Source organism: Hippoglossus hippoglossus, chromosome 12, assembly GCF_009819705.1.
Source record: "Hippoglossus hippoglossus isolate fHipHip1 chromosome 12, fHipHip1.pri, whole genome shotgun sequence".
Classification (NCBI taxonomy): Eukaryota; Metazoa; Chordata; class Actinopteri; order Pleuronectiformes; family Pleuronectidae; genus Hippoglossus; species Hippoglossus hippoglossus.
In genome coordinates this window covers 7,092,440-7,113,719 of record NC_047162.1, presented here as the reverse complement: position 1 = coordinate 7,113,719, position 21,280 = coordinate 7,092,440, and the positions used below count along the sequence as shown (strand labels likewise).

The window sequence follows — 21,280 nt, the reverse complement described above, 5'->3', positions numbered from 1 at the left end:
TGCGTTCCTAAAAACTATGGAAGAATTTACTTTTGGGGGTTTTGACGTTGAGGCATACTGTAGCTTCCCCTGCTTACATTGGTTTACAGTTGTTTTTTGGTCTCTTCATCCCCACATGGATGCATTTTTTTTCTTTCTATTTATCACTCTTGTTCGCCTGGAATGCAGCATCGTGTCTCCACAGCCAAACAGGCCAGCATGTTGGCTTCTTTCAACATGACGGGCTTCCAGCATTTCGACAAAGATGCTACTGTCACTAGTGCTGTGCATGGAGCTTCAATAGTTTCTTTGTAGTTTCTCCTTATGATAGCTACTATGCAGCTTGCAGTTGAGGATGATGGAGTAAGGAGGGTTGAGGGGGGTGAGGCGGTCCGTTGCAGAGGGGGATAGCTAATGATGAAGGAGAGGTGAGGAAGATCCAAGCTTACCTAAGCAGAAAGATGAAAATCAGACCACAGTTCCACAGTAGTACACACTGTGTCGATATAAAAATGCTGCATTCAGAAAAGGCTGCACTGTTGTTTGCTATTTCATTTTTTTGTTTTTGAACCGAAACCTTCAATCAACAGTCTCCCTTGGGAGCGAGAACAGAGAGCAGCCGAATGCAAATGGGGGTGAGCATGTGTGTACAGGAATGTACAGTGTGCGGTGGCATGAACGGGGACCAGAAGGGGTGTGTGAAGCATGTGCACAGCGCACAGTAGTATGTCCAAGAAAGACAACTCAAACAAAACAAACACACCTTCCTGTTCCACAACACATTTTCCCATTTTAGAAGGTAGAAATCAGCCAGCTCTAAAAATAGACATGAGAAGAGAGAGAAGCCGCGCAGCAGCGGAAGGGGAGCATGCAGGAAGGGGAGGAAGATGGCAGCTGGTAGCGTGGATCAGTGCTTCCCAGACTGGGCCTATGGCCATACCTCATACTCCCCAGCTTGCACAGTGTAGTCCTGCCACATCCAACTAGCTTGCCCTGCTCAGCAGTGGGCCATCAAGGCCAGGCGAAAAGGGGCCACCCACACCCAGCAGTGGGTCATCCCTGATGCACCTCCCCGGGGTAAAAGAGGAGCCCAGGTGGCCAGTGTCCTAATAATACACCACTGGAGGTGAATCTGGTCACAGCACGAGCAGGTCTGATGGTGTAGGGCACAATTAACGAAGGGGACGGGGAGACAGAAACAGACAGCAAGAGTAAGGAGAGTGACAGAGAGAGTGACTGGCGAACAAGGGAGGTGGGGGAGGGTGTAATGATGTAATGGCATGGCTTGCTTCCCCATTAGGACACAGTTGAAAGTGATCAGAGAGTGTTTAGATGTGTTGGCAAAATGAGAGGGTAGTTATAAGTGAGATTTATCTCTGACTCAGGTGATACTAAGAGGGATTGGCTGCAGGAGCTTAGACAGCCCGAGGTGAACTCTTGTCTCAACAGTCAGGATCTCAGGACTGATGGCTGTTTGGCGACAACAGATCATATGTATACCGAAGCAACAGAGCCAGTATTTGTGTGTGGTCGTGGGTTTGCAACAGCGTAGGAGATAGACTGGCTCCATTACTTTGGCAACCTGGATGCATTAACAAAATTTGTGTCCCTTTTAACTAATCCTCATGACAAAATTCTGCTCAACACCTCTGTTGCAGAGATTTGGGAAAGGAAGACAAGGTCAAGTAGCCGCCTATAGCTTTCCAAAAGAAAACAGAATCCATCTCAAAGAGAAACAGAAAGTAGTCCCATGGCACTGCCTGTAGTTTGAGATTATTTCAGTTGAAGTGTTTAGAAAGCTGAGACTCGTGCTCTGGCACGATTTCAATGCTACACTATGTCCAGAACGATGTGTCAGGGCAAGGGGCATGATTCTCTCAAAGTACTCTCCAAAATACTTTTCTGCAAAGATTTCCATGGGAATACTTTCTGTGTTTACTTTCAGTCAGACTCAAAAGCAAATGTTTGAGATGATCTCTGTTAATTTAAAGTTTGTCGGAAATAGAGGACCTGTGCTCCTGCCCCCAACTGACATTCCTGCCAAAGTCTACATTACCCAAAAGAACCTCTAGAATGGAAACGGTGGGTAGAATGCATCACTTACAGGGAACATAACACATAAGTTAACCTTAAACATCTACTACACTTTTAAACACTTCAGAAACTCAATTAAAGAGAAAATGCACTGATTTTACACATCAGATTCTGTTTCTGGACTGCATATGACACAAAACTTGTATAGAGCTCTTTAACGCTGGACTCACATGTACGTGTTGTGTACCCTTGATGGTGGGTGTGCCTGACGCTGGCATCATCATCATGAGGACATCCTCAGGACACACAACATAGCTGGTTTTCATGCTAACATGCCATGCTAGCTGTCAATGCAATGCTAAAGAGAAGCTCACAGGAAATAAAATCCACAACTAGATGAACACACATCAGGTTAAGCAGCGTCTTTTGCCTCTTTATTAAAATGATTTGAATGGTTGATGATGTCACATGAGTCTGTGATGGTTACGTAAATTTAAAAAAACTTAAAAGCTGTTAAAAAAGGTTTGCTTATAGGATCTCTGTAGCCCATCCTTCATCACTATAAGCTACACTTATCACTAGTATCACAACATTGGAATTTCTGATTGAAGTGTTGATGGCCGAGTTACATCATGGGTAATGTAGGCAACAATAAATTTTAAAAAAAGGACAATCTCACTGACTCCCTTGTATGTAATAGGAGTGCAATGCCAAATCAGTAAATCACTCTTTAAGAAACAGAGAAAGAATAAAATAATATAAAGATCTCTGACGCACATTGCTTATCTCTCTCTTAAAGATGAAACTCAATTTACAGTTTGTCTGTCTTTCTTTTTCTTTATCTTCTCCACTGTGATTGGTTTGGATTTAATAACAGACATCAATAAAAGATAATAGCTTTTACCTGAATTCACCCCATCAGTCCACTTTAAAGGAAACAGTAACTCTGATATTTCGTATCGTACAGCGTACTGTATCTGGTGTAAATGTTACCTGAATTTTAAGATGAGTTCCAAATGTAACTTGTCCTGGTCTGACTGCGGAGATCTGAGCAGGACAACCCCCCGTTTCTGCTTTAAAGCAGCATGATTCTGTCCTCCTCTCTTCCTCCAGCAACATCATACATGATCACAGCAAACATTTACTTTTGCTTGCATGAACGCACACATAACAAAAAAACACCTACCCACACAAACACACACACCTAAGTCACATTTACAGTCGCCAACTGCTGTTTAGCACAGAGCAAGATATTTCACAGCAAGCGAAAAATTCAGTGTGTGAGGTAATTAAAATTAAAAGGCAGCTTTATGATTATAATCACACACACACACACACACACACACACACACACACACACACACACACACACACACACACACACACACACACACACACACACACGCGCCATCTTCACCGGATAACAAGAACCTCCAGTATGATGGAAAAACAGTCCAACAAAATAAAAGATTAACGTTATAAGTGAAAAAGCAATATCCCTTCCTCTTCTCCCTCTGTGGCCTTTTTAATGGTAAGGTCATTTCATTTGATGTTTCTCCAAAACAAAATAAATTGTGTTCTCTGAGTGTGTGTCCCTACCTTTATTCCCCTTGCTAGCAATATAACTTAGAAACTTATATAAGTGGAGGAAGAAATAAAGAGGAGAGAGAGGCCAAGACGGCGACTGGATTTTTTTTGGTTGGACGGACGGAAATGGTCATAAAAGCGAGGTGGGAAAGAGGAGAGGACGGGCAGAGCGGTTTTTCTCATGCTTTATTCCTGCCTAAATGCATAACGGCAGCTTTATACTTCCATAGGCAACCAGTAATGTTTTGTTATTGCCGGTGTGTTCAAAAACAGTGCAGTGCATTACTTCTTAAGTAATGTTTCTGTAAGATAAATTGTCGGGTCAGAGAGCTCACTCATTTTTTAGTCACAGCTTCACAATCAAAAGCGCCACGGAGGTAACTCAGAGATGAATCAGTGCTCGCAGCCGTAGCGCGAGGCCAACACGAGCACTTGAGAAGTTATTAATGGGTGTTTAAAATCGTATTGTTGTCCCGCGAGTGACAACAAGGAAGTAACTCATGTGCAGGGGGCATGATGGCGGCCGTTGTCGTGGAGACAGGATCCCAGCGAGGATAATTGCTGGAGGGGCTTAGCAGTGCAGGCCACCTGCCGCAGCAGTTGGCCCGGGATCTGTGTGTGTATGTGAGAGTGAGAGTGTGTGTATCCTGGAATAGATATACTGGACCGGGGCAGAGCGGTGGCAGGAGGACAGAGCAGGATAAGGAGGACAGAGCACACAAAGGGCTTAAACATAACCTTACGCGTAAGTCTCTCATGAGGGATAAAAATCCTCCAGCCTATATAACTATACAGTACATATCACCTCTATTGTAGCTAATCCTAAAGGGCTCGGGGAGGTCAGAGCAGATTTTGTCCCGACAAAGAGACAAGAACTATAAAAAAAACAACTATATTGATCCTTGATCCTTGTCTAGTTTTTGAATTCCTTTGAACATAAACACACAAATTCTTTCTCAAAATAATATTGGTAAGGCAGATTCCTGTAAATATCGTTAATGTGCCGTGATGCTGCAAACTTGTCATTATCAACCTTAGCAGTGCTAATCAAACAGAGACATTTTTGTTGTTGTTTCTGGCGCATGCGCATAAACCAAAGCAACAATCAAAATGCACAAAGTAAGCTGTGCACATGGATAACTGACGTTTTTTATTTTTTTATCTGCACTTTGGAAGGTGTCATTTTAGTGACTTTTGAAGGAAAGAAAAAGGTTTGTTATTTTGCTAAATACCTGTCTCAGTGTGGACGGCTTCAAACACACAAACACGCTTCCGGGAGCTATGCAGACTTTCCACTGTATCTGGAACAGTGTGCCAGTGAGATCATTTTAAATAGGATTTACAGGTTGAGGTTCATCCCAAGAACAACAGCGTACTAATCCACTCCTGTTTGTGTTTGTGTGTCTGGCCGGAGGTCAGGGGATGTCAGGACGTAGGGCAACAGAACCAGCGTGAGCTCTACTGTACGGCGCAGCTTTCAAATAAACAACATAAATAATAAATAATAACTATAACAAGTAACTAATTCTAATTATCCTTCTTGAATGCACTTCCTTATGAGCATTGTAGATTACAACCCTAAGTGGGTTTGTGCTGTCAGTGATCTCTATCTGAGGCAGAGCAAGGGAGATAATTGCGTTATCAGATAGAAGACAATGATGCTATGCCATTCCAGTGAGGAGTGAGACAGATTATCTGCAGTCTTTGGTAGAAAGATACCGTTGTTCCACTGCTGTGTCTTCACATGCATTTCAGACCTGCACGGTGTCTCCTGTGCCGTACAGCTTCCCTCAGCAAAGACTCAGTGTTTGCTTATGTTCGGAGTTTTCTTTTCCCCACTGCGCGTTGTCACCATAAATCAGATGATTTATAATCTCAGCCTTGCAGGATTGTAACTTTTGCTTTTGTTATTAGACCACTAGAGTGGGTTTGAGTGACTGCTCACTTTCCCTTGGTACAGTCCAATGACTCGATTCAAACGGCAGCGCTGTCGGCAGATGCAGCTTTTTGGCAACGGCAAAAGTGAGCGTCTCTGAAGAAGCGGTGACACATGATCGGAGCTCACACGGGCGCATCGATATGATGCAGTGTTGCTTTTACGTCAGAGCTCAGTTCATGAAGAAGGAAGTGATACTCGACCCTAAATCTCTTGTGTTGAACAATCAGCCTCTGCCGGCTTGAACGGTGGCTGTGGGAAGTTTGGTCACTGTGAATTCATGTTACTTATCGGATTCCAGTGGGAAGTATTTAAACATTCAAGGGACATTTTTCAAACCTCTTAATGACCCATTTCTCCATCTGTATGCGCAATATGTTACAAACGCTCATATCTCCATGCAAAATATGGCTAAATACACCATCTTCCATCCCAGTCCTAATGCATGAGCTCATTAGCAGGCATGTGTTGGTTTGCACATGTTGAAAAGCCCACCGCCTGCTGACTACATCAACCGGTTTCCATCAAGCACAGAACTACAAACTATTTACAGCCATCTTTAAAGCCAACAGGGGGTGAGTGTTTGATACTGGGTGGACTATCACTTAAAAGTCTTAATGATCTAATTCTGCTGAGCTGAACTAAAGCAGCTGCAACATTACAATACATTGCATTAATGTTGAGTAATGTATTTTATCTTTGTAGCTTGTATCGTAGTGATAAAAAAGTGGGCAAGCTAAATTCTTGCATCACTCATTTCTGTGAGCATGACGCTGCAAAAAACATTTATTTATTTATTACTACAATTTAGATCAATAACGTACCACTACCTATACATTAACACAAAATGTTGTGATATTATTATTTATTATTCAATGTCTGTAAGATGTGAGCACACACTCTCCAGGGTTTTCAAATGGTCATTCAATAATATGACAGTTGGTGATGAACAAATATGCCTCATTGAGAGTTTGGTAGCATGCTTTACTTTTACTGCATCGTAACTCTCTCAATGTGTACTGAGCAATGTTGACCTCAACTCTACAGTTGTACTAACAGGGATTTTGCTGCTGAGCCTTATTTACAAGAAACCAAACGTCTTTTCAGCTCCAATCGTATTTAATTCCTATTTGTTCAATTGTAACTCTGTCACATATGTTTTTGCAGAGTAATGAGTCATTCAGTCTACTAAACAATACGACAGATGTAAAGTAAATCACTGACTAAGTTTGCATATATGCTGACTATTGACCTTATACTGGATAAGACATCATTAAGATTATGATGTTTACACGAGTTCCTAATAGAATATTCCATTCCCTTTCCCATCTGTTCACATCAACATTATGTCCTACTACTTGTTTACACTCTAACCCCGGACATGCGTTGTCAAGCTGCCGTACGTCGATGTTGCAAAATGCTGTAAAACTCTAATTGGACGTTATAAGGTCATTAAAGACGTATACATGTCTACATAATGTGACTACGGTCGAAATACTCCACGTGTCTTAACTTGATTATTGCGTATTCCAAGTCTGACCTTATTCAGGTTAAAGTCATCAGAAATTGCTGTTTACATGGCAGTGTCTTATTCTTACTGCTGTCCTAATGTCGGAATATTGATGTCCATGTAAATGCGTCCATTGTCTTTCATTGGCCAGTCGCTCTCTGAGCATACACGTGATTAATCATGTCATTTGAGAGGTGATCTGAACGGGTACGCACACATAAATGAAGCATATTGTATAGCATTTATAAACATTTTCTAATAAAGAAAAAGATGAACCTGTAGAAACACAAATTGCAGACAAACTACTGTTCATTCCTTTGTCACATGCTGGCAGGACGTTAGAGCAAATATCTCATGTCACTGAGGCAAAGATATGAGTCATTATTTCTGCCTGTTTTGCCTCATACCCTCTTTGGTCCTTTGTTCCAAAATATTTAAATATCTTAAAATTCCTAAAAAATATTCTGTAGTGGCTGTTGTCAACAAAATTACCATTACACTACCTAAGAGTATTTCAAGACCAGCTGGTCACATTCTTAAACACTGCAGTTAGAAGTAGTGTAACACAAATGGCAAAAAAAATAATAAGAGGAACAAAACAAAGAAGAAAGGGGAAGAAGAAGAAGAGGAGGGAGAGGAGGTGGAGGTGCAAGAAAAAAGGCAAGATATTTATACTCTGCACTCCATCAAGAGCTTGTTAAGCAGAATGCAGTAAAATTCAGAAAGACTATTGGATTCTCAATAAATGAAATAAGAAGGATTAACATCAGCTATAAAATGTAATCAGTTATTGCAAGTGTGGAAAACAGGAGAGGAGGTTGGAAACACAATCGAGTAAAAATCCTACAGACATCAGCAGGCAATTCTCGAGCTATATAAAATCAATGTAATGTTTTCAGAGTAGTTTGTTTTTAAATATTCAACATATCAAGAAATAACAGCGTTGTGTAATTGAAACGATGGAGATGACAGCTCTGAGAGTTGTATTTTTGAGAAGTACCACAACAGTAAAATATAATGAAAGAAGCCAGTGGCTGCGAATGAGAAGGTGAATACTTGTGAAGATAATAAATTATGACCCCTCTGCTACAATGAATTACTGTGGGTAAATACTGGAGAAAATAGTAACACCCTTACCAGACTAATTAGTACATCCTGGGGTGATGATGAGCCTCCTGCATGTGATACAATCTAAACAATGTTAGAGCTGATTAAGCACCAGGAGAGATGACTGTGTGGATCTCTGGGATTTCTCTGTGTAAATATTTGACTTCTGTGGTGATGTGGATGTCAGACAGCTGGCTTACGACACTAAGCTACATCAATTTGACTGAAATGGCTGCAAAGGTCTCAACATGAAGAGCCATGGGAAACTGTGGAAATAGGATTTCTGGGATATGGAAATAAAAAAACGTATTTCTCCTAGAAATTACTACTTCTAAATACAGCTAATTTTCACCAGCAAACATGTTTTGAAGGGAATGTAATGTGGACAGGATTTCATTCTCCAGTAGTGGATGAAGTATTCAGACCCCTTATTTACTACAATGTAAAAATACTAATTAAAGGTTAAGGTTTTGAATTTAAAATTAGAGCAAGACTGACATCAGTGGGTCGATAAAAGTCAGACGATATGAGCCTTTCGCATACATATCAGGATCTGTGTTTATGTTTGCCAATACATTTTTTATTTTACAGAATAAACTATGCTTGCTATGCTGATTATTCTCATTTTTTGGTTTGTACAAAAATAATCAGAAGTCAGTGTCCAAAATGACACGTTCACTTTGCTTGCATAATAATATTATATATATAACCAAAAACACAATCTTTCCCTAACCTTAGACCAAACCTAGCTGCAGCTGGGGGGTCCGCATCCATCCCTCATCGCTGGCTTATCTGGTGCTTTGTACACTGAGCCAAACACCTCAATTCATTCACTCAAAAAACACAGACTCTGAACATTATCTGGCAATTGAGTATGTTTCTCACCACCACACAATTGGACAAAATAGTAATATATTCAAATAATTTCTTGGAGATAAGGTTAGAGGTACAGGACCTGACATTTTCATTGACATGCAAAGGTGGGAATCTGAAATAACAGACCGAATATGTCTTTTTGGAAGAAAAGGACAATGTGAGGCGTGAGATTCTCCGAACAGAGAGTGAAAGGCATCTCTTGGTGCAGGTGGAGCGAGGCCTCTAGCTCCCTGTGAGCCGTGAGAATAATCCCGTTGACTTCTGAGATGTGCAGAGAGGCCGTGGCTCGAAAGTCTTGGCATCACTAAAAGAGAGGGATCGATTCTCTGGAGTTAAAAGTGCAGCAACACTCTGCTGTCTATGCAAAGACAGTGATGATGCATGATCCTCTTGACCTTCACACTTCCTGTTGTGTTGTTTGGCAAGTTTCCTCCTGAGCTCTCTGTCCCTCGGTGCCCTTGTCCAGGAGTTGAAGGAACTTCTAATTCAGATACACAACGTCATTCATGAAAACAATATGGATATTTTTTGGGGGATAATCAGGCAGCAGAAAAAGAGCGTACCTTTTGAATCAAAGGATTACATGGAGGTGAACATCCCTACTAAACCTCAAACGAGATTTGTATCAGAAATTGTATTTCCTTAATTCAATATACTTTTCTTCTGCAAGACAAGTGGTAATTTGATGCACCATCAAAACATGTTATAAACTGGAATAATGAGGACATTAATGTGGTTTGCAGTTCATATTATTGGATTAAATAAAATTACCTTTACCTAACTAACAACAAGAAACCCCTAGGCAAGTTAATATTATGGCTTTGGAGTGTTTCTTGTTTCTGGGGCTCTGGGCTACGGTATAATGGAAGTGCCTTGGGTAGTCTGCGGTGTGCTCTGTGCCTAAATGTTACCTAAAGGCAACAGGACACAAACAAAATGCACCAAGTGAATGGGGAACCTGGGAGTTGAGACCCAAGCCAAACTTTGCCCACTGGCCTCTTAGCGGGTTAGTTTGTCCCTGAGTCTGTGACGTGTTAAGATATACGCTGTACATTATATACTCTGAGTTTCATTTGGAAACCTAAAAATATACCTTTTCATGTTTTTTGGTCTTTTCATTATTATGTATTGGTTACCATCATTGGATTCATCCTCAAACCCTGACAAATATCTCACTGCTCTGTGTCCATGTCTCTTTTAGGAGAATCCATACCTGTGCAGTGATGAGTGTGATGCCTCCAACCCAGATTTGGCTCATCCTCCTCAGCTGATGCAGGATCGTGAACGCAACGGCTTAATCACCTACTGGCAGACAGTCACATGGAGAAGCCACCCAGAGCCCCTGCTGGCTAACATCACTATGGCCTGGAACAAAACTCTGGAGCTCACAGACGACATACTGATCACCTTTGAGTACGGCCGTCCTACTATCATGACACTAGATAAGTCCATGGACCATGGACGCTCCTGGCAGCCCTACCAGTTCTTTGCTGACGACTGCCTGGATGCCTTCAACATGCCACCCAAACATGTGCGTGACCTCTCGCACGCCAACATCACACGGGTCATCTGTACTGAGCAGTACTCGCGCTGGGTCGGTTCCAAGAACGACAAGAATGTCAAGTTTGAGGTGCGGGCACGCTTTGCTGTGTTTGCCGGACTTCGGCTACAAAACATGGACAGTCTGTACACTCGCATGGAGAGTATGAAGGGATTGAAGGACTTCTTCACCTTCACCAACCTTAGGTTGAGGCTTCTCAGGCCTGCCCTCGGAGGCACCTATGTCCAGAGAGACAACCTGCTCAAGTACTTCTATGCCATCTCAAACATCGAGGTACCTGCCAGGTGAGGGTCAAAGCTGACTTGACACCAGATGCACATTTATAGATATCTTGATACATGTTCATGCCTTTAAAAGGAAACATATGATGCTTTTTTTGCTTTTCCTCTCAAGTTTTCTATGTATGTGAAAGGTCCGCAAAGTAAAAAAAAAAAGTCCACACTAGAGGGAGCTCCTCTCCCCCACAGAATACACTGCTCCTTAAGCTACGGAAACTTCTCGCCAATAGTCCGGCTGACATTACTGCATCACAATGGCAACATTTGCATAATGCAAACCTAGCGGCTAGTCTGGCTTGCCCCCTATCAAAGTCGGCCAACATTTCCTGCTCTGACAAAGGTTGACCAATCACAAGAGAGTGGGCCAGCTGTCCAGTCTGAGCAGACTGGTCTATATCAAGAGGAAGGGGTTAAAGAAACAGGCGCTAAAACCAAGCTTAGTCAAAGGCTTAAAAGAGGAGCTGCAGCGACGGACATTATGAAGTGATGCATTAAAGCATGTAAACCTTTTCAAGTAATAACCCAAATTAAAAGTATGAACCTGAATATATGTATAATATGTCTCCGTTAATAAAGGACATAATTCAAAATGGAACAATGCTAAATAATCTACAAGAAGGGTTTTATATGAATTTCAAAATAATTACCAAAGTAATTATTAATACCACCTGATTTACACTTAGATGAATATCCAAGATGAGTATTGGAAAAAATACTGAAGAAATGCTGACAATACACGAGCTGTATTATTCAGTCAAATGATAATAATACATCGGTTAAATCAACCTTGGTTTACTCTTAAAAACAAGACATCACCCTTCAGTCTCGGTAAATGTGGATCATTCCATTCTGAAAAGTTTGTTTTAGTGCAGAAGTAAAAAGGATTTTCACAGAGACTATTTCAGAAGGCTAGACACAGCCATGGGTACGTAATAAAAATATGTCCTGGATCGCAGCTCCAGTGATCCTTGATAGTCCAATTCTCTACACACACTTTACTCATTTCTAAAGTGAATTTTAAATTGCTAATCATTAAAATCTAATAACATAAATATATGCAAACAATTATATAAATAAACAATTATGTGTATTCTGTCGATGTTGCTGCACCTCGACAGCAGATCAGTAACATGAGCTATTTTTATAAGATTCTATCTTCTATCTTCTTGCCTGCATATGGTTGAATTTCACTTCTGCCTTTTATTGCACTTAAACATGACAGATAAAGCCACCTGGTGATGAACATACCCGCTGGTCTGACATTGATTCACACACACACACACACACACACACACACACACACACACACACACACACAGACACCCACACACACACACACACACTCTCGCAACTCGCCACTGTGATCTGAGGGCGTTTAAAATGACCCTCTCTCTCGCAGCATGGATCCTAGTCTGCCTTTCTCCGGCCTGTGAGGACAATGATTAATGACAGAAACATACGGCCTCGGTGGTCTTAACGTAAACCGCCATCCACACTCTTGCCAGGGGAGCCAGGAACCCTTACATGGCAACTTTGTGACAGTGAAGGATGCTCGGCCCGTCACGCGCCTGCTTAGCATCAACAAGCCATCTCTCCTACCTTTCAGAATTATTATTCCAATCAATACGGCAGGCTGACATTTGAATGGTATTTAACATTCTTGTTGGGATGGCCTGGAATAGGAGGAAGGAGGAGAAATGTGTGCATGCGTGCGTGTGTGTGCGTGAGAGAGAGAAAGAGAGAAAGAAAGGGCGGGTGAGAAGGGGAAAGTGAAAATGAGCGACTGTTTGAGCGGAGCGTTCAGCCGATGTGGGCGTTGTGTATGTGTGTGTGGAGTCAGGGTATGGGGGATGTTTGATGAAGTCCTGAGTGGATGCTGACACAGCACACACACACACACACGCACGCACGCACGCACGCACACGCAAGCCCTCTGGCACTGGGGAAAGGGCCTGCAGGTATTGATCACAGCTACTTTTCAGGCTGAGCACAGCATCAGAAGCACCTTTTATACAGAGATCCTGCTATATTGCCATTAAGAGGACTTGTTGTTAGTTAGTTCAGTTCATACTGACTGAACCAAACAAGTCGGCATATTGCCACCCAATTGATTTTAGTAAGCACGCCTGCATTCCAGAATCAGAAGCGTGACTTGTAACACAACGGCGTTTGTCACGCCATGCCGGCTCTCCTTTTTACTCAGATATTAATTCGACTCTGTTACCGCATCCGCTGCTGCAAAAAAGCCCCCCATTTCATGTTCATATCATTTATTCAGAGCAGAGAGAACAAAAGTGCATTCCCGCCACATCAGAACCTCCACCAACACCACAAAATGATCATCCATCCCTGATTTGAAATATATTTGTGCTTATGTCTTTGTATAGTCGTCCACAATTGCGGCAAATCTACGATTTTATCAAGCGATATTAGATCCCTGCTGTGTTGCTTTGCTTGAAAAACACCCTCTGCACCCCCTGCAGGGCTGGTGGCAGCTGGTGATAGTGTCAATATGTGCTAGATCTGGTAACAGAAGACCCATATTTAGCTCTGAGATGACTGAGGCCAGTCCATCTTCCGCCCCGGCCACCCTCACCTCCCGTAACATAATCACTAATCAATAAGTTATTCTGGGCAGCCAGCAGGAGTATTAGGTGATAGTGATGGGGGGTCCTCAACAGTACAGTACAATCAGGAGTGTCTGATGCTTACGGCTCGGAAATTGATTTTGGGGAGCGAGATGATTAGTCAATGTTCCCTGGACAAAAGGCTAAGCTATTTCATCTCATCTCATCTGGCCTTAGTAACATATTGGGATTTCCAATGCTTAAAATTTGAATAATGAATATTCCACTCTGCTGGTGCTCCAGCGGGGACAGCGCACTGAAATGGGTTTTATATGATCAAGACCGAGTGGCAGTGTACTGCAGGTCACCAAGGTAATGAGATATGCTGGTGTTATCGATGGAGAGAGGGTTGTAGTCACTTCCTGGTCATATTGTATGTCCCCAGACCTCTAGCTCTGGCTCTCCAGCTGAACCCAGTTAAAACTAATTATTATTAGTTAACTATACTTAATAACCTGAGCCCAGACAGAGACACAAGAGCAAGCCCTTTTTCCCATAATCGAATGTAAGATGTTAACTTTTGTGGGACTATCTCTTTAAACTGACGCTGCAGTGTCAGAGTGACTGGCGGGGCTCTAATAAGCTGGCGCAGGTATGCGGGAAGCCAGGTACTCAGGCCTAAATGCTGCTTTATCAATAAATACGTAACCTGATCAGGCCATTAAGTGCAAACGCAGGCAAGCTAGCTCTGACGGGAGGCAGGTTGTAAATTTAGATTTGTGGACGTGATGAAAACACTCAGCAAACTGGGTCTTGAAGTTTGGGATAGAGGGCGGCCAGAGGTGGAGCAAGGATTCAGAAGTGGGAAGGTCAAGAAGGGGGAGAGGAGGAAATGTCAAATTGTAAAGAGTCAATAGAATATCATCATATGATTCAGCATCACTCACTTTGTATTGCAAAGTTTCACCAAGGTTAACTGTAATGAGCTACAGTACCGAGTACAATATACACTCCAAGCCAAGGTGTTTTCGGTTCTAAAAAGCCTCAGGCCTTATGCTCATTTTACAGGCGATATTCAACTCTTAGATGGGGCCATTTCCATATCACTGATGTGCCATGTGAAAGTCATCTCCAGCCATCAAAGATAAAGTAGCAAAGCCTCAACTCTATCATCATTTACATCACTGAAATCATATTCACCAGGAAGCTTCTCTCATAAGCGCAGCTCTCAAATTCTACCCCATCCATTGGACCTCTATCTCTCCATCCCTTTTTCCTGTGTCCCCATCTGTCAGGCAACCTGCTGGACTGTGGTGTGGATTGTGTGGGGCCATGGCTCGCTTGTAGTATGGATTAGATGTGGGGTCACGGTGGAGGCCTTTTTAATGAAATAAGCAGCAGGTTGTACGGTGGGTCTTTATAATGGAATAAAGGAAAGGCTGTAAGCTCAGGAAGAGCCAACTAAGTGGATTAGGGCAAAGATGGAGGGGAGGAGATGGAGCAGGATGAGGAGAAGTCTGCATCGTTTTTCTCTCCTCGCTGGTAATCGCTGCAGTGTCGAGTCCTCTTTTCCCCAGACTTCTTAATTTGATTTGATTGGCTGATGGGGGAAGAATGACATTTAAGAGAAGTCAAATATGCAGTATCTTATTCCCCAGTCAGCTGAGTGAGGGGTGAAAAAAAAGGTCAGCACATATACAACATTATATCACTGTTGAAAAAAAATCGACTATACAAATGATAATTTTGAAAAGTCGTTTTGCATATAGGTTTCTGCTTATATGGAATAATTTCCACGCAAACTTTGGAGAAATAATATATATTAATAATAATTATTTGCTGCTATTTAGCTAATTGTTGTTATATTTCTTGAGGGATGAAGAAATAACAAATATAATTTGAAATCATATACAATATTTATTGGAAATAGTAACAAAACTATGAGTTTATAGTTTTGCTTGCAGGTCTGTGACGCTGTGCTTAGGCACAGTGATGGTTTGACTTCGATGCTAACATCAGCATGCTAACATGCTCACAATGCCAATGCTAATATATAATAAGCCTGGGAACAACATGAGATTTTCAGGTATTCAGACATAAACCAAAGTATTTGACACGTTGAACTTTTTGGTCTGATGACATTTAGAGGAAAATTTATATCAGCATAGTTAAAATTCATCCTGAGGGCAACATATAAATCTAACACAAATTTCACGTTTATCCGCCCAACACTTCACTCCAAACCACAAATGTCATCGTCATGGTTGCGCTAGAGGTAAAGTCACAGGAATGCTCAAGTCAATAGGATTCATCCTCTGGGAAAAGAGTATGTCTGTACCAAATTTTGTGCTAAATCATCAATTACGTTAAAACAAAACAATGTAGTGATTTAGTTCAGATGCCACTAAAACATAATTACATCTAATAGGCCTGGGCTTGTCTATAAGCTCTTGCTCCTACCAACAACTAATTATTTTCCAGTAGTGAAAATTAGTTAAGAGCAGACCTGGCAGAAAACAAGCTACATGAATGCTAATGATATTCAGAGGGTTTTTATATGGTCATGTTGTTTCATGTCTGCTTGACTCATTTATCCGTGTGTGTGTGTGTGTGTGTGTGTGTGTGTGTGTGTGTGTGTGTGTGTGTGTGTGTGTGTGTGTGTCTCTCAGTGCCATCCTGGCCCCCCGCTGACAGAGCTAATGTGCTGAGAGGTTTAAGCTCTCTGTCGTCTCACAGTCTGGAACAGACAGACACAGAAAACTCTGCCGGTGTTTATTAACATGTTGCAGCTAGCAGAGATAGGATGGAGTCAGTTTTTATGATCTCTTCCATGTTTCTGTAGGTTTTCTGTTTGTGGTTATATCATGAAAGCAACACAAGCAGCAGCAGTTCTTTGTAGTCCTCCATCAAATAGCAACATTTCTGCTGCAAATATTATTTAATATCAACTTTTCAAAAAAGCAGTTGATTTATTTTATGAGAAAATTTATGCGAAAAGCCAAGATAAATAAAAGATACATATTTCAAAGGAATCAATCTCTTTAGCCCAAAAAGTGTATATAAAGATGGACAACCCACTTTCCAGAAATTAAGATAGTAATACAAACGCAGCCATCAAACGCATTTGGAGTCAAAGTCTGTGCAGTCGCAATCGGAGGATGAAGCTGCGGTAGCAAGGTTCCGTAGATACACGTGCTTGACCATGGTCAATCATGACCTATCACCTCATTTTTATAGCATCAAATAACTAATTAAAAGAACAAACACTTGAGCAAACATCAATGTGGTAAGAACTACCTAAAAAGACAGAAACCATCTTTGAGAAAAATGTATTTGATGTGTTACTCGCTTTTTAAGTGTGGTCAATGTCCCTCCACTTACACGGAGGATTTATGACCTTTCTGCAGGATGTGGCCAACGAGGCACCTTTGCATCACTTATGGGGAGCAGTCATGTCGTCCATCTTCATAAACAGCCTATACTTTATGTGTGAATGCAAATTTGTTCTTTCTTTTTTGTATTTCAAGTGATAATTTACATTTTGGACTCTAATACTTAATATACATCTATCAACACTGGCCATGTGGCTTCATTTCATTTAAATGTGCCCAATATTTAGAAATCTAAACATAGTTTAAACCTAAAAAGTTTGGAAATGGATTTTGAGAATATGACGTTGTAGTGACCTTGGAATTACGTGGTCAGTTCTGGGTGACGACACAACAACAAATAGACTTAAGACCAATTTACAGATCTAATTGTACTCTGATCTGATCCTCGTGCTCTCTGCGTCTTTTCACACCTTGTGTTTTTCCTCAGAGATAGAATGTCCACAGAAAGATTGCATGTCAGTGTAGGGAGTAAATGGGGTGAAAGAATAGCTTAATGGGTAGTATGGGTTATACTTACTAAAACTTAGAAGCAAAGTAACCTGGCAGCTGTGATCTTTTAGCAAATACTTTTATTAAAAATGTATTAAAATATGACAAACCCCTGCTATGACTTGACCCACATCAACCAGGATAGTTGAATCCAATTTCAGCATTGCTAAATCATTAAAGGGGAAGTCCAATCATTTGACACACTGTCCCAGTGCTGTAACTTCCTGCCTGTATCATCGCCTGTTGGTCAGTGTTGTGGCGTCTGGTAAGCTTTTAAACGATTAAGCTATTAATTCACCTGGACTTCCTGGATTGCATTTCATTGTCTCACCGGAAACCTTAAACAACACACCACCACGGTTTTCAGTCTGAATCCTCTGTGGGTGACGTAGGTGCAAGGCTTTGACAGGAAAGATGAACCGATATCTCCGGTCCTGCTTAATCGTGTCTCACCGTTAAACGTCTTTTAACAGAACATGCAAAAAGAAGAAAATCCACCTCAACAGCTGAAACATAAAGCTAAACACTGATGGCCACACAAAATGAAACTGAAACACAATCATTCAAACTTGAAAATAACAAATCTTCAATAACCCTGATCAGCAATTACAGTTGATTAATTAGACCCTGAATGGCTTACATTGGCTTAATCTAACCGTTACAAAGGTTTATCGTTGTAGCAGAAGCATGAATGAGGATGACAGGGCAGATGGTGGAAAACCTCCGCGGCCTCGAGGCTTGTCCGTCTTCTCCACTGGAGAACGAGGAAGAACAGATGCCTCTCCTCTGCTCCACTTTTTTTAGAACCTTCAGTCGTTTTGTGTATTGATTATTCCTGTATGGGGTGACTTTGACTTTGGAAGCTGTCACCGCTATTTTTGAATTACACCAAAGTTTTCTTTTGTGTCCTTCGCAGAGTGAAGGTGAGATGATGGGAGGTATAAGCCTGGATCAGGGGGAGAGGGAGAGAAGGAAAAGAGGGAGGCAGATGATGGATTAACTCCTAGTTTCATGGGACTAGCAGTGGTGTGTGATTCTGTGATGAATGATGTGAGGTGCGATGCTCTGTAAATATTATGCTCCAGTTCACGTGGCCACCGCTGCGCAGAGTAACACGTATTCTCCATATTTTCCAGCCACGGTTGAAAACTTCCTCCTGTCTATTCTGTTTCATGAGGAAAACTACTTTGCACTTGAACGCTGTCACCGTTTCCCCCCCCTCATGAATGAAATATACAACCCATGCTTGATGTGTGATGAGAAAAACATAGATGCAATGGCTCCTGTGTTGTCATGTCGCATGGGCCCTCCCACCCCGCTCAGACTCCTCCCCTCTGAGTTATCTCCCTCCGAGGCAGCCGAGGCTCAGAAACAGATCACTTTTTAAATCATTCATGAGCACTCCCCAGAAAAGAAGGCCATGCAGAAAGCTGAGGGACCGCAATGAGGAATGTGTGATTGTTCCTCTCATATGCGATGATTTATGACACAATGGTTGTAACTGATTTGATAATCACAGTTTATTTCCCTTCAGAAGGGAGGAAAGTTAACGTCAGCGATTTCGCCTGTTTTCCTTTCATTCCCGTTCTTTTGTTTCACACGAACGCCTTTTTTTTCCTCCCATCCCCACCCTCTTCAATAGATTTTTCTTTTCTTCCTGCACTTTCCCACCCCTCATCTTACTCGTCCCATAAATATCCTTTTAAATTCGCAAATACAATAAAGAATTCTCCCCACTCGCGCCTGCACTGTGCCTTACCCAGCATCTGGTGAGAGGGGAATCTCTTGATACCGCAAGCGTGCTTTAAAGCTGAAAAGCATGCTGGGAATTGTAAGTGGGAGAACATGAGGTAGAGGGAGGGTGTCCTTGGAAAGATGGTTTGTTCTCAGTCAGGCACATCAATTAGCATAGCATTATTACAGGCATGGTGTGTTCAAAAGCACACCGGTGTCTTTACTGCGGCACTGTCATTACGAGCATGTAGTTGGGCACAGATAAACAACTCATCAGGTGGAGAGTGAATGAGAGAAAGAGAGACTGAGTCCATGTGTTTGTCGATTAGAAACACACCGTCTCACACTGTGATCAGTCAGTTTTTGATGTCACAGACTTTTACTCTAACTGCAGTGTCGTCCTGTAATGGGTGATGGAGAGATCTGCTAGTTTGGTGAAACTTTTCAATTTAACCTTCACTTGTGCTACGGAACAAGTAAGGAACCAATCTGGAAGTCCGAAGCCCCCTCATGATGTGATGGGCCAGGGTTTGAACTTCTCCATCTTTGTTTCATTCTTGACACAACTACAGTGTATTTCAGCCACTTCCTATATGAATGTTAGAAACCATTTCCAGAAGAGAAAATGGCGGCCGTCTTTTCACTCTTCCAGAATGTCTCAAAACTCAAACAAATCAGATGTTTGATGTGGTTGAACGACACCTTGTACGAACCATAGACCATGTATTTAAAGATGGACAGCTACCCAAAGTGAACACAAAGTGTCTTGATCGCCACCTGTTGTCTGTCAGCAGTATAGGTCATAAGCCCCACCTACTCCATGTCAACAGATGGGACATAGACTAAACTAAAACTTCAAAGTACATGTCAAATTATTTTATTGTTATTTTAGGTACAGTAGTTCTAATCACATTGATGTTTGTTTGGGTGTTCATTGTTCCAAAAGGTTTGGTTTTATTTAGTTATTTGATGCTATAAAAAACGTGTTAAAAGTCATGATTGACAGCTGAGACTGACTCGCAAATTGGTGAGGCGTCTGTATCTCGATACTGCGGCTCCGTCCCCTGATTGCTAACGTGCAGACTCTTTATCCAAATGACGTCGTCAGCATAAGATGGTTGCATTTGTATCCGGGACATTTTGGCTTCATTTCTGGTTAGTGAGATGACACAGAAATATGTTGTCCATCTATAAAAACTAGACTGTATTTTAATCACTTTCTAGATGAACGACACTCGAAACACTCTCCAGGAGAGACTGTTTAGAAATGCCATCTTTTCACAGCTGGTGTTTTACTCCATCTTCCAGTATTGCTGATTAAAACAATGACAAACAAATTAGATTTTGATGTTGTGAAGCTCTGTAAGAACTGGTTCGACCCTTACAACAATTTGATGGTCATTTTTTACATCATGCTGACATTTTATAGACCAAATGATTAATTGATTAATCAAAAAAATAATTGCCAGTTGGATTTTCAATCATGGGGTCAGTTTCACGCTGCATCTCAATGAGTCCATTGGGTTAAAGTCATACAAGGTTCACCACACTTGAAGGAGATAAAGATGTATGCATATAGTATTACAACAGTCCTTATGTATTTTAACTGGAGTGAATGAACATGATGGATCATTAAATGAATGAATTGCAGTCCTGCCCTTAGCCCTCCTTGACACACGTTTAAAGACGTGTTTAAAGACCTGAGCTTTACTAAATCTATTCAGTTTATAAAAATGTTGAGCTCCATCAATTTCAGCAGCTACATATTAAAGCACTGTCCACACTAATACAGATATTTTCCAAAAATCCCAAATGAACTTTTTCCTCTGTGTTTGGTCTCGTCCACATGCAAACAGTGTTTTAAGAAAGTAAAACAGAGATTTTGACAAAAGCCTAAAGTGCAGAAACGATGACGCCACAGTGAATGCCCACTGTTGCTTTGTGTAATGAGCTAGCGCCAGAAACAACACTGGCCACTATATACCAGGTTCTCTGCATTTGGTCATCACTTCTCTGTCTAATTACAAGTTTGCAGCTAAATGTATTATTACTGCACCACATTAGCAGTATTCAAGCCTTATATTACTTGGATCACAGTGTTCCTCTCTGGTATTTAATGGATCTTTGATAGAGACTTCATCGCTACCTCTTGGCCCAGCATGCTTGTTTGAGCACTTGTCGTTTTTGTGTTCTCGTCTAGATGGAGATAAGACGAAGGCCGAATGGACGG

The 21,280-nt window shown here is 41.6% G+C and overlaps 1 protein-coding gene across 1 annotated transcript in view; it reads left to right on the top strand.

Annotated features, from left to right (window-relative positions):
* The window catches only part of LOC117771558 (netrin-G2), a 66,904-nt gene that overhangs the window by 5,397 nt on the left and 40,227 nt on the right, over window positions 1-21,280 (top strand). Inside the window, exon 3 of the mRNA XM_034602056.1 lies at window positions 10,231-10,874. Within this exon, the coding sequence (XP_034457947.1) occupies window positions 10,231-10,874 (644 nt within the window). The remainder of the gene's footprint in view (window positions 1-10,230; window positions 10,875-21,280) is intronic.